Source organism: Leucoraja erinacea, chromosome 35 (genome assembly GCF_028641065.1).
Source record: "Leucoraja erinacea ecotype New England chromosome 35, Leri_hhj_1, whole genome shotgun sequence".
Lineage (NCBI taxonomy): Eukaryota > Metazoa > Chordata > Chondrichthyes > Rajiformes > Rajidae > Leucoraja > Leucoraja erinaceus.
Genome location: NC_073411.1, coordinates 12,435,434 through 12,449,552, shown reverse-complemented (window position 1 = coordinate 12,449,552; position 14,119 = coordinate 12,435,434). Strand labels below are relative to the sequence as shown.

The window sequence follows — 14,119 nt, the reverse complement described above, 5'->3', positions numbered from 1 at the left end:
GAGTCCCGCCAAACTCAGTCCTGTACCCATTACATGTCTACTGACGAGGGTTCGATCTATAAGTGGCCACCACCAGATGGCCCCACAAAGGATGCATTTTTTTTTTTGACTCAATGTATCATCGGCTTGCCAAGGGAAAAGGAAATCGACAATGCGATGCTCTTACAACTCTCTAAAGGGCCTGTCCCACTTGGGTGTAATTTGCGCGTTGTTTATGCGACATAATGTACGCTTCACGAAGCACAACGCTTGCGTCCTGACGCTGAATTACTCTGGCATTTTATGTCTATCTTCGGTTGAAACCAGCATTTGCAGTTCCTTCCTACACATGTGATGTTCTTAATGCACGCCAACCTGTACACGCTGTTGAGTCACCAACTCATTTAGCGGAGACTATAAATAATGCTAGGAGTAGAATCTTGCAACCAATAATTTACAGCAGAGTTAATGTCTCTCGTGACTTGGACTGTACAAAGTGCCTCTCTGGATGATACTGGAGCCTGTATTACAGTTCAGCTACACCGACAGTCGATGGTAGACAAGTGTTGCAAACAATGACATGCCGCTGTATTATATCTATTAAACATTCATGTGGAAAACAACGCCTTTAATCAACTTCAGCAGCAGCGAGTTATGGATTCATAGAGTCATACGGTGTGGAAACAGGCCCTTCGGCCCGACTTGCCCATGCCGACCACAACATGCCCTATCTACACCAGTCCCACCTGCCCACACTTGGCCCATATCCCTCTAAACCTATCCATGTACTTATCCAAATGTCTTTTAAACGCAGCCACCTCCTCTTGCAGCTCATTACATATATCTATCACCCTTTGGGTAACTGTGTGGGAGGGGGGATGGGGGGTGGAGTGGAGGGGTGGGTGTGAGGAGGGAGGAGAGGGTGAGGGGGGGGCAGGGGTGAGGGGGGGTGAGGGAGGGGTGGGGTGAGGGGGGGGTGGGGGGGGGGGGGGGTGGGGGGGGGGGGGGGGGGGGGGGGGGGGGGGGGGGGGGGGGGGGGGTGGGGGGGGGGGGGGTGGGGTGGGGGGGGGTGGGGGGGGGGGGGTGGGGGGGTGGGGGTTGGGAGGAGGTGGGGGGGGGGGGGGAGGGGGTGGGGGGGGGGTGGGTGTGGGGGGGGGGTGGGGGTGTGGGGGGGGGTGGGGGTGAGGAGGGGGGTTGGGTGTGAGGTGGGGGCGGGGGTGAGGGAGGGGTTGGGGTGGGAGGGAGGGGGGGGTGGGGTGTGGGGGGGGGGGGGGGGGGTGGTGGTGGGGGGGGGGTGTGGGGGGGGGTGGGTGTGAGGGGGGGGTGGGGGTGAGTGGGGGGTGGGATGAGGGGGGGGGGGGGGTGGAGTGAGGGAGGGAGTGAGGGGGGTTGGGGAGGGGGAGGGGGTGTGGGAGGGGGGGTGTGTGTGGGGGGGGGGTGGGTGTGATGGGGGGGGGGTGGGTGTGAGGGAGCCCCGCACTATTTTTATTTCAAGATTAGATTTATTCAAGTATTTACTCTACTATTTACAATACTAAATAATTCAAAACTAAACCCAGCCCCATAGTACAGGTCAAACAAATATTCTTAAATATCCTTATTAAGGATGGGGGGGGGGGAATAGTTGTTTAATAGTATCTTTGATATTCGCGCTGTGTGGGAGGGGAGGGGGTGGGGGAGGGGCGTGGGTGAGGGGTGGGGGAGGGGGGTGGGTGGGGGTGGGGGGGAGGGGGTGGGGGAGGGGGATGGGGGCGGGGGGGGGGTGGGGGGATGGGGGGGGAGGGGGGGGGGGTGGGGGTGGGGGAGGGGGTGTGAGGGGGGGGGGGGTGGGGGTGGGGGAGGGGGTGGGGGAGGGGCGGGGGTGGGGGAGGGGGTTTGGGAGGGGGAGGGGTGGGGGAGGGGAGCACATCTCGTATGTGTATGTGACAAATAAACTTGACTTGACTTGGGGAGGGAGGGGGGGGGAGGGGAGGGGATGGGAGGGTGGGGATGGGGGAGGGGGTGGGGGAGGGGAGGGGACATACAGTAGGGGGGGCAGTACTGAGGGGGGGCTCCTTGCTGTGTTGGGGAGGGGGCTCGGTATTAATGGCGTGTTGGTTATTATGGGGATGTTGATTGAGGTATATATTTGGTTAAGGCACCCGGGGGACTCTGTTCCTCTTCCAAGGCGCTGAGAGGTCAGTCATGATTAAATTAGTAAGCAAACAATGCTGTTGGTGACAGTGATTAATAGTGAAGTCAGGCTTTGAAGATAAAAACTGCAGGTACAGCAGGAGGAGGATGCTAAATGGTTGCAAGTGGGAGCTGGGCTGGGGCTTGCGGTGCTGGGGTGACTGGTGCTTGGCATAGTGCCTTTACATCGTGGTACCCTGTACCTGCCCACCAACCACCCTCTCCTAAACACTGCCCTTGTCACACACAGGATCAGTGGGACACAGCACCGTCACGCAGAGGCCCCCGAGATTCCAGGGGTTCCAGGGTGGCCTTTTTTTTAATTTTTAGAGATACAGCGCGGAAACAGGCCCTTCATCCCACCGAGCCTGCACTGACCAGGGATCCCCACACATCAATACTACCCCACACACACACACACACACCAGGAACAATTGTAATTAACATTTATACCAAGTCAATTAACCCACCGAAGTGGACACCGAAGATCGCGGAGAAAACCCACACGGGTCACGGGGAGAATGTACAAACTCCGTACAGGCAGCTCCTGTAGTCGGGATCGAACCTGGGTCTCCGGAGCTGCAAGTGCTGTTAGGCAGCAACTCTACCGCTGCGCCCTATGTGGTGGAACGGCCAGGGGCGGCCCTGCCGGTTTTGGGAGGACGGAAGATGATTTAAGGATGGTTCTTAGAAGGAAAATAGGCAGCAGGCACTCTCTGTAAATCTCTCGCGTGGGGGGAGGGGGTGGGGGGGGGCGATGAATCAGGCTGACAGCTTGCTGTGAACTGGACCTCGCTGCACCGAGACTGGAGCAGAGGGCGTGAGCAATGGGGGCCAAGAGACTGAGCAATGAAGGTTGCAATCACCAGCCATGTCCCACACAGCTGGAGCCTGCAGGCAACATCATTACATTGATCAGTGCAGGCTCACACACCTTATTGGAGTGGAATTAGACCATTCGGCCCATTGAGTCTATTCTGCCATTCGATCATGGCTGATTGCTGCCTCCTCATCCCCTTCCCCTGCCTTCTCCCCATAACCCTAGACACCCGTTTGAATCAAGAATTTGTCTGGTATCTCTGCCTAAAAAATATCCACTGACTTGGCCTCCACAGCCCTCTGTGGCAATGAGTTCCACAGATTAACTCATTGTCATTGGTGGTCACTCGAAATGAGTATGACTGTCCTCTCATGGAGGATGCCTGTGCGTGACTTTGTTTAACGTGGGGAGACTGGTGCACAGACAGCCATCACACACACGGTCCTTGACAGATCTGGGTCAGGATCCAGTGGCATGGAGTCCAAGCCCTTTTCTGCTGCAGCCTTCATCCGCCTTCCCAGCTCTTTAGTCAGACTAAAGAGGTTCCTCCTCATCTCCTTTCTAAAAGAGCGCCCTTTAATTCCCCTTAATGATACCTCTGGTCCGAGACTCTCCCACCAGTGGAAACATCCTCTCTATCAGTCTGACGAAGGGTCCCGACCTGAAACGTCACCCATCCGTGCAGGAAGGAACTGCAGATGCTGGTTTAAACCAATGAAAGACACAACATGCTGGAGTAGCTCAGTGGGACAGGCAGCATCTCTATCTATGCCTTTCCTTATTCCGTATGTTGCAATGAGGTCCCACCTCTTTCAAGTGTCAGGGGTTATTGGGAGAATGTGGTTAGGAGGGAGAGATAGATCAGCACTGAGTCAATGGCGGAGCAGACTTGATGGGCCGAATGGCCTAATTCTGTTCTTCTCACTGAACACTGCTTGCAGACCTTGTACATTTGTTGCTGAAATCAAACTGCACCGATCTCACTCTTTTGTGATCGCCTATGATTTTGCGATCTCACTCAGATCACTTATGACATTTAAAGAATCATTCCCTGTGTCTGCTGTCTGTTGCATCGATTTCAGATCAATGATGGCTTGTGTTTAGAGTCTGAATAGCAATCACAAACAGAAGAAAAACTTCCATTTTCAGTAACAGATGAAAATCAATAAACAGCAGATAAAACCACAAAGGGCTGCAGTGAATCAGCGGGTCAGGCAGCGGAGTTCTCCGGAGAGAAGGAATGGGTGATGTTTTGACATTCCTTCTCTCCAGAGACGCTGCCTGTCCCACTGAGTTACTCATGCATTTTGTGTCTATCATTGGTTTAAACCAGCATCTGCAGCTCCTTCCTACACACGGAAAAAGGTCGGGACCCTTCTTCAGACTGACTTGAAACTGGGTTCATCCATGTTCTCCAGAGATGCTGCCTGACCCACTGAGTTACTCCAACACTGTGTCTTGTTCTAAACCAGTTCCTTGTTTCTAATGGACAGCAGATGCTGGTAATTTGGGACTAAGCGTTTCGATGGTCACCGGGACTTCCGTAACGTCTCCTTTTTCCTGCCCCCGTGTCCCCGACCCAGTCAGAGCAGGAACACCAAGTCTCCCCAGTAACATACATCTCAACATTTCCCTCAGCTCCAACAAGATTCCCCTCCTCGCCCCTTCCATCCCCTCCCCACCCATCCCCTCCCCTCCACTCCCCATCCCTTCCCTCCGCTCTCCTTCACTTCTTCTCCCCTCCTCACCGCTCCCCTTCCCTTCATTCGCCGCTACTTCTCCGCCCTCTTCCCCTCGTTTCACCTCCCCTCCTCTCAACAACCCCTCCCCCTCAGCCTTACCCCTCCCCTCTCCTCCCCTACTCTCCCTCCCCCCTCCTCCTCCCTTACCTCCCCTCACCACCCCTCCGCTCCCTCCCCTCTTCTTCCCCCCCCCTCTTCCCCCTCTTCCCTCCCCTCTCCTCACCTCCCCTCCCTCTCTCCTCCCTCCCCTCTCCTCCTCTCCCTTCCCCTCTCCTTACCTCCCCTCCCCTCACCACTCCTCCCTCCACTCTCCTTCACATCTCCTCCCCTCCTCACGCCTCTCTCACCACCCCCTCCTCTCTCACATCACCTCATCTCACTTTTTCCCCTCCCCTCCGCTCCCCTCTCCTCCTCTCTCCCCTCCCCCCTCCTCACCACCCCTCCCACATCGCCCCCTCCGCTCCCCCCTCCCTCGTCCTCACCTACGCTCACCCACCCCTCCCCTTCTCTCATCCCTCTCCCCTCTCCTCCTCTCCCCTCCCCTCTCCTCACCCCCCTCTCCCCACCTCACCTCCCCTCACCTCTCCTGTACGTAGGATAGTGTTAAAGTGCGGAGAACATTGGCTCGATGGGCCGAAGGGCCTGATTCCTCGCTGTATCTCCAAACTAAACTAAACTAAAGAAAAAAAATAGTTGTGGCAACATTTAAATGTCATTCGGCCAGGTACATGGATAGGAAAGGTGTAGAGGGATATGGGCCAAATGCAAGCAGGTGGGGCTACTGTGGATGCGACTCTTTGGTCAGCACAGACAAGTTGGGCCGAAGGGCCTGTTTCTGTACTGTTTGACACGATGACTCTTTGAGGAAGGTAACACGTTTTGTCTTTTGAAATGCAAGCCTTCAGTTCCCTGAGCTGAAATTAAGATGCAAAGAAGGGGAAGTGCAGCTTTTTAGCTATATCTGTATTATAATAGTCTTAATTATACACTTGTAGCCAAGGTTTTTGTTCTTGGCTGTCAGATGTTTCTGACACTCTGGGTCCCACCACCCACAACATCTACTGAGCCTTGGCGGATGAAAATACATGCATATGGAAAAGAGAAATGGTCGGCTTGAATGCATTAGTCTACCCTGGAGATCCCTGGTTGTCAGAGATTGATGGGGCACTAAACACGTGGCTTAGGGAGGCGCGGAGTAAAGTCTTGGTGCACACAATGACCTAATTGAGGAGCTTACTGAATGCAATTCAGCATCATGTTGCCTAATGCCCCTGTCCCACTTAGGAAACCTGAACGGAAACCTCTGGAGACTTTGCGCCCCACCCAAGGTTTCCGTGCGGTTCCCGGAGGTTTTTGTCAGTCTCCCTACCTGCTTCCACTACCTGCAACCTCCGGCAACCACCTGCAACCTCCAGGAACTGCACGGAAACCTTGGGTGGGGCGCAAAGTCTCCAGAGGTTTCCGTTCAGGTTTCCTAAGAGGGACAGGGGCATTTCTTTATATACACTGGCTCTCAGAGTTTTTGCTTGTCTACGTTCCAGCTCATTAATTTCTTTAAGGATTTCAGTCTGGTTTATTGTCATGTGTACCGAGGTTCGGTGAAAGGTTTTTAAGAGGGAACTGCAGATGCTGGAAAATCGAAGGTAGACAAAGATGCTGGAGGAACATAGAAACATAGAAAATAGGTGCAGGAATAGGCCTTTCGGCCCTTCGAGCCTGCACCACCATTCAATATCATCATGGCTGATCATCCAACTCAGTATCCTGTACCTGCCTTCTCTCCATACCCCCTGATACCTTTAGCCACAAGGGCCAATCTAACTCCCTCTTAAATATAGCCAATGAACTGGCCTCAACTACCTTCTGTGACAGAGAATTCCACAGATTCACCACTCTCTGTGTAAAAAATGATTTTCTCATCTCGGTCCTAAAAGACTTCCCTCTTATCCTTAAACTGTGACCCCTAGTTCTGGACTTCCCCAACATCGGGAATAATCTTCCTGCATCTAGCCAGTCCAACCACTTAAGAATTTTGTAAGTTTCTATAAGATCCCCCCTCAATCATCTAAATTCTAGCGTGTACAAGCCGAGTCTTTCTTCATATGAAAGTCCTGCCATTCCAGGAATCAGTCTGGTGAACCTTCTCTGTACTCCCTCTATGGCAAGTGATGGTGGTAGCAGAATTAGCTCAGGATACTTCCTTCCAGCCCTGCGATGAGGACACTTCTGCTATGGGGCCAGTGCAAGGTAAAGCCAGCAAAGTCCGATCAAGGATAGTCACCAAATCAGCACTGCTCAAATGATTAAAACAACTCTTCACATCTTAGTGTCGGGCTAGATCTCAACGACTGAAATAAATTCCAAGACAATTCCATCACCAACTCCACGATACCTTGGGATTTGATGCAAGGCTGATATCTGGAGGGAAGGAAATGTCAATGTGATTGAGTCCAACTGAAGGAGGGTCCCAACCTGAAACGTCACCCGTCTTTCCCTCCAGAGATGGGGAGAAGGCAGGAGAATGGGGTTAGGGGAGAGATAGATCAGCCATGATTGAATGGTGGAGTAGACTTGATGGGCCGAATGGCCTAGTTCTGCTGCCATCACTTATGACCTTATGACAACATTGACTTCCAAATTTTGAAGCCGAACCATGTTCTCCAGAGATGCTGCCTGACCCGCTGGGTTACTCCAGCACTTTGTGTCTTTTTTTAAAATAAACTAACAACTGCAGTTCCTTGTGTGGTTTCTCAATTTGAAAAAAAAGATGAGCGTTTTGGGCAGATGATGAACCCAGAAATGTGTCGCACCAAAATAAGCCATGAAGTCCATCACAATTGTATGTGGCGTATTATCAAAGCAATCTGCTGAAGTTATTGATTGATAATTAGGTGTTGTCTTTGTATTCTAGGATAATGGGTCAAAGTTCAATATCTCCAAAGAGCAGAGACATTGCCTTCCCGAGGTACGTCCGATTTTTACTTTGCAACAGGGCAAGGAAATGCAGAAATTGGGAGATGGGACCAATGGTGTAGATCTCCTTGGGGATAGCATGGACACGCCGGGCCAAATGGCCTCCTGGTGAATCATTTTAATGTATGGAGAAGGACAAAAGAGTGACGCTATTTTTCTCTTACAGACACAAGTCCCGACTCTGAATCAGGACAAGATTAAAGACATGGATAGAGTAACAAGCTACACAAACCCAAGGAACGGGAACTCCTTTGGTACATGTCTCTGTGCCAATGTGGCCTGGGTGGCCATTTCCAGTTTGACCATAACAATCCTGACATCATAGGAGCCTCAAGGAGCCTAGAAGAATTCAGGTCTCCACATCCATTCCGACTTAATTGAGAAATATCCCCCCCGGGGGAGAGAATGCAGACTGAATTTTACTGAATTTTAAAGAAGAGAGTGAAGGAGAGAGAGAGTGAGAGTGCGAGAGAGAGAGAGAGAGAGATGGGGGAGGGGGGGGGGGGGTGAAAAGTTGTGTTTGTTTGCTAAAAGTGTGTGACAAAGAGTTGTCTCCCAAACCATAGGCTTATCATGGAAACAACGTTACAAACCGACTCGGACCTTGGGTCTTAAGTGAACGAACTGCTGTCTCCACGCACCGGGCTGGCTGCACCAGCACTGTGTCTTGGCCCCCCCCTGGGGGAGTCAGCTGTCACCTTTTTTGGGCTCCGATCTCCAGAGCCTTGCGATCTGAGTAGCGCCTGCCACGTCACAGCAGCCCAGGTGGAAGGAGAGAATTGTGATTCCAATTCAGCGACCCCACTGCTGTGGGGCCCATCATGGTTGTGTCAAACTACAGTTTATCGCGTGCGCCGCTGTGTGTGTGTGAGTGTGTGTGTGTGTGTGTGTGTGTGTGTGTGTGTGTGTGTGAGTGTGTGTGTGTGTGTGTGTGTGTGTGTGGGTGTGTGTGTGTGTGTGTGTGTGCGAGTGTGTGTGTGTGTGTGTGTGTGTGTGTGTGTGTGTGTGTGTGTGTGTGTGTGTGTGTGTGTGTGTGTGTGTGTGTGTGTCTGTGTGTGTTTGTGTGTGTGTGTGTGTGTGTGTGTGTGTGTGTGTGTGTGTGTGTGTGTGTGTGTGAGAGTGTGTGTGTCTGTGTGTGTGTGCGTGTGTGTGTGTGTGTGACTGTGTGTGTGTGTGTGTGTGTGTGTGTGTGTGTGTGTGTGTGTGTGTGTGTGTGTGTGTGTGTGTGTGAGTGTGTGTGTGCGAGTGTGTGTGTGGGTGTGAGTGTGTGTGGAGCGTGTGTGTGTGTGTGTGTGTGTGTGTGTGTGTTGTGTGTGTGTGCGCGAGTGTGTGTGTCTGTTTCCGCGACCATGTGACCACAGTGTCTGATTGGTGTGGTGTGTTTGCACACTGTTGTCTACACCCAATATCATTGTGTGTCTAGTGTGTGTCCATGTGTGTGTTTGTCCCTTTGTGGTGGGTGTGCGGTGTGTGGGTGTGTGTGTGCGCGAGTGGTGTGCGTGTGTGTGTGCGTGTGTGTGTGGTGGGTGTGCGCATGTGTGTGTGTTTGTGTGTGCGTGAAACAGGTGTGTGTGTGTGTGCGTGTGTGTGTGTGTGGGTGTGCGCACATGGTGGTGGTTGAAAGGTGTGTGTGCGTGAGAGGTGATCTTTTGGGGTTGCGCGATCCTAAAGGTGTGTGTGTAGGTTGTTTCCCACCATCCATCAAACCAGGAGACCCCATCTGATTGGGGCACTCCCTGGTGTGTTTGATCATCCCCACAGTACCCCCGTTTTGCCTACACCCAATATCATTTATATCCAGCTCTTCTCTCTGAAACATATGAGTTCTGTCCATGTGAAAAATGTTTCTCCCTTTGTTTTCCAACTTTCTAGACGAGTGTCTCATGCAGTGGTAGATGTACATCCTAGCTTGCTAGGCTTCTGCAAGCTTCCTGGTTAATTATACCGTCAATGTATAGTGTATTATTTCAATGACATAAACAGGAATATATCTATACCAAGAAAACATCTCGGATTCATGACTGATTTATTTTTGCTTGTTCAAACGGAATTTACTGAAGACAATCCCCTGGTGGAATGGTTGAAAGAGAAATGGTCAAATATCTTCATTCAGCATCTGAGAGGTGATTTTGGGGTACAGGGACGATAAAGGCAAGGTCGTGTAGGAAGGAACTACAGATGCTGACATAGACAACAGGTGCAGGAGGAGGCCATTTGGCCCTTCGAGCCAGCACCGCCATTCAATGTGATCATGGCTGGTCATACCCAATCAGTACACCGTTCCTGCCTTCTCCCCATATCCCCTGACTCCGCTATTTTTAAGAACCCTATCTAGCTCTCTTGAAAGCATCCAGAGAACCTGCCTCCACCGCCCTCTGAGGCAGAGAATTCCACAGACTCACCACTCTCTGTAAGAAAAAGTGTTTCCTCGTCTCCGTTCTAAATGTCTTACCCCTTATTCTTAAACGGTGTGTGTGGCTCCTGGTTCTGGACTCCCCCAACATCGGGAACATACCGAAGACAGACACAAAATGCTGGAGTAACTCAGCGGGCACTCCAGCAATGAACAGGCAGGAGACTGGGAAACCCTCAGGACATCCTACGACTGTGTAAATGGAGTCCCTAGGTCACAAGTCCCACGGAATTCCTGGTTCCAACTTCAGTCAAAAACATTCCATCTCTGGACCAAAACCAAGTGTGAAACTGAAAAAATATTTTGTATAACAAACAGGCGACATATTATTTCTCAAGACATTGGTGAACATTGTTAATAATATCACAATATAATAAAGCTCCAATTTTCACAGTGTAATTTCAATAAGTGTCTGGCACAATATCATGCCAATTCACTCAAATTGGCAGAGGCACATAACGCAGCAGTATCTTGCGATATAAACCCATTAAATGGGCCATGTTTCCCTTGGCCTGAAACTGTGGGACAAAATATAAACAGTGTTTCAAATGCTTTAGAGAAACAGCATTGAAATAGGCCCTTCGTCTCACCGAGCCCATGCTGACCATCGATCCCCAAACACTATGGAGTATGGAGACCTCAATGGAGTTTGGATTAGGTGCTACAAAAATGCAGAGGCCGTCAGCACAGCGTTGCTGTTGCCCAGAGGGAGAAATAAGGAACTGCAGATGCAGGTTGACAAGAAAAAAGGCACAAAGTGCTGGAGTAACTCAGCGGGTCAGGCACCATTTTTGGAGAACTTGGATAGGTGACATTTCATATCGGGATCCTTCTTTAGACTGGACATTACTGGGTGGCATTTCGGGTCATGTTCAGACTGAAGAAATGTATCTATCTGGTTCACCAGAGATGCTGCCTGACTTGCTGAGTTATTCCAGCACTTTGTGTCTTAATAGACAATAGGTGCAGGAGTAGGCCATTCGGCCCTTCGACCCAGCACCGCATGGTGAATGACCAGTGGGATAGTCACTGTTGAATAACCATCATGCAGTCAATAGTGTGTAACGGAGGGCTTATTTATAAAATTGTTATTCCTTCAGAGGATTTGAGCATTGGGCTAAGGACAGTACGTGAAGCACAGGGTTAGATATACTAGTGCAGAGATAGTACAGAGGTCTATTCCCTGATCATTGCAGTATGTATGTGGGGAACGCACACCCAAATATCCCATCCACGTACCTGTAAAATAGTACCCGCCTCAACAACCCCCTCATTCTTCAGCCTGGAGAAGGATCTCAACCCAAAATGTCATCAGATTCAGATTCAGATTCAGATTCAATTTTAATTGTCATTGTCAGTGTACAGTACAGAGACAATGTCATCCATTCCTTCCAGAGATGCTGCCTGTCCCGCTGAGTTACTCCACATTTTTGTGTCTATCTTCCGTTTAAACCAGCATCTGCTGTTCCTCCCGATACACTGGTTCCATATAACTACCACCTTTTGTGTAAAAAAAAGTAGCCCTTCTGGTTCCTATTAAACCTTTCCACCCTCACCTTAAACCTATGTCCTCTGGTTTTCGGTTCCTCTATACCAGGTAAAAGACTCTGTGTGTTTACCCAATCTATTCCTCTCGTGATTTTGTACATCTAAAGCCCCTGTTCCACTTTCCTGAGTTACTCAGGAATTCTCCCGAGTTTTCCCCTTGATTCAAACTCGGGGAATGTCTGTAGCAATTCCTTAGGAGGCCGTAGTTATCTCGTAGCGGCTCATAATGTCAGCCGTCGGTGCTCGGGGTATCAGGTTAGTCGGGACGTTTTATCAGCATGTTGAAAAATGTCCATGAGTACAAAGAATAGCCCCGAGTACCTACAGCTGGCATCTCCCAAGTTTGAATCAAGGGAAAACTCGGGAGAATTTGTGAGTTATGCCCCCGTCCCACTTAGGAAACCTGAACGGAAACCTCTGGAGACTTTGCGCCCCACCCAAGGTTTCCGTGCGGTTCCCGGAGGTTTTTGTCAGTCTCCCTACCCGCTTCCACTACCTGCAACCTCCGGCAACCACCTGCAACCTCCGGGAACCGCACGGAAACCTTGGGTGGGGCGCAAAGTCTCCAGAGGTTTCAGTTCAGGTTTCCTAAGTGGGACAGGGGCATTATTAGATCACCACTCATATTTTGGCGGTCCATGGAATAGAGTCCAAGCCTGCTCAACCTCCCCCTGTAGCTCAGACCCTCAAGTCCTGGCAACATCCTCGCCCTTTGTTGCGCCCATTCCAGCATAACAGGTTGGCTCAGTGCCGGGTCGATGTTGGCGGTGCTTGGTCCCCTAGCCTGTGTTTGCATCTTGTAACGGAATTGATTCAAGATCCAGAACAAAAGGGCAAGAAGATATCAGCAAAATGAGACACTGAATGCCTGGAGCAAATTATGGAAACTGTTTTGTTCGAAATTTAATTCTTAACTGCACATCACATCCATATCCCCTGCTTGGTCATTAGCCCTCACAAACAGCATGTGGTACAGCGAAACTCTGGCAATGCTTTTAACAAGCACTTCTCTGCAATTGTCTTTGAAATGGTTGTTAATGCTGAGAGTACATTATCATATTTACATTTCCCCGGAGAAATGTACAAAGAATGCAAGGGTAGGTAGATGGTGTACATTCAACAAGGTATTTCCCAGAATATTTCCCCTTTTTTGCTGAGTCTGCACGCTGAGATCAGATTGCAACTGTGAAGTGGGGATCTTCCAAATCAGTTACCTTTGCAACTGAAGAAGGGTTTCGGCCCGAAACGTTGCCTATTTCCTTCGCTCCATAGATGCTGCTGCACCCGCTGAGTTTCTCCAGTATATTTGTGTACCTTTGCTACAAAGATCTGCCTGTGAGTTCCTGGGACAATTTTGAGCTGGGGTGGTTAGAAACATAGGAAAAGGGTATATTTGAGGTAACTATGAAGGTATTTGATCAGGTCGATACAGCGGAGATTCATAGAAAAATAAATGCAGGAGTAGGCCATTTGGCCCTTCGAGCCAGCACCGCCATTCAATATGATCATGGCTGATCATCTAAAATCAGCACCCTATTCCTGCTTTTTCCCCATATCCCTTAATTCCGGGACATTTCGGGCCCCAAATCCTTGCCTATTTCCTTCGCTCCATAGATGCTGCTGCACCCGCTGAGTTTCTCCAGCACTTTTGTCGACCTCCGCACTGAATTAGTATTTGAGTTTTTGCGAAGGAAATAGGCAACGTTTCGGCACGAAACCCTTCTTCAGACTGATGAACATTAGAACAAATCCACAGAGTCTACAACACAGAAGGCGATTGAATATTGGAGTAAATGCAAGGAACTGCAAGTGCTATTTTGCGAAAAAAAGACGCAAGGTGCTGGAGTGACTCAGAGGGTCAGATAGCATCTCTGGAGAATTCCTGATCCAAAATGTTAGGGAAGTCCAGGACAAGGGGTCACAGCTTAAGGATAAGGGGGAAATCCTTTAAAACCGAGATGAGAAGAACTTTTTTCACACAGAGAGTGGTAAATCTCTGGAACTCTCTGCCACAGAGGGTAGTTGAGGCCACAGTTCATTGGCTATATTTAAGAGGGAGTTAGATGTGGCCCTTGTGGCTAAGGGGATCAGGGGGTATGGAGAGAAGGCAGGTACGGGATACTGAGTTGGATGATCAGCCATGATCATATTGAATGGCAGTGCAGGCTCGAAGGGCCGAATGGCCTACTCCTGCACCTAATTTCTATGTCTATGTTTCTAAAACATCACCATTATGTATCTATACACTGTAAATGGCTGGATTGTAATCATGTATTGTCTTTCTGCTGACTGGTTAGCACGCAGCAAAAGCATTTCACTGTGTCTCTGTACACGTGACAATGAACTAAACTGAAACAGATAGCAGGGAAAGGAAAAATGGGGCAGGTTTGGGGGATTGAGGGCTTTATCCACTCTATAATGAACCTCCCTTTAAATTCACATCTGAAGACAGCACACGCCAAGGTCTGCTTA

At 50.2% G+C, this 14,119-nt stretch overlaps 1 protein-coding gene across 1 annotated transcript in view; it reads left to right on the top strand.

Moving 5' to 3' along the window:
* Positions 1-8,523, top strand: part of gfra2b (GDNF family receptor alpha 2b) — a 116,401-nt gene extending 107,878 nt beyond the window's left edge. The window contains exons 8-9 of the mRNA XM_055662326.1: positions 7,625-7,678; positions 7,853-8,523. Of these exons, the coding sequence (XP_055518301.1) occupies positions 7,625-7,678; positions 7,853-8,011 (213 nt within the window). The 3' untranslated portion in view covers positions 8,012-8,523. The remainder of the gene's footprint in view (positions 1-7,624; positions 7,679-7,852) is intronic.
* Positions 8,524-14,119: the final 5,596 nt, after the last annotated feature.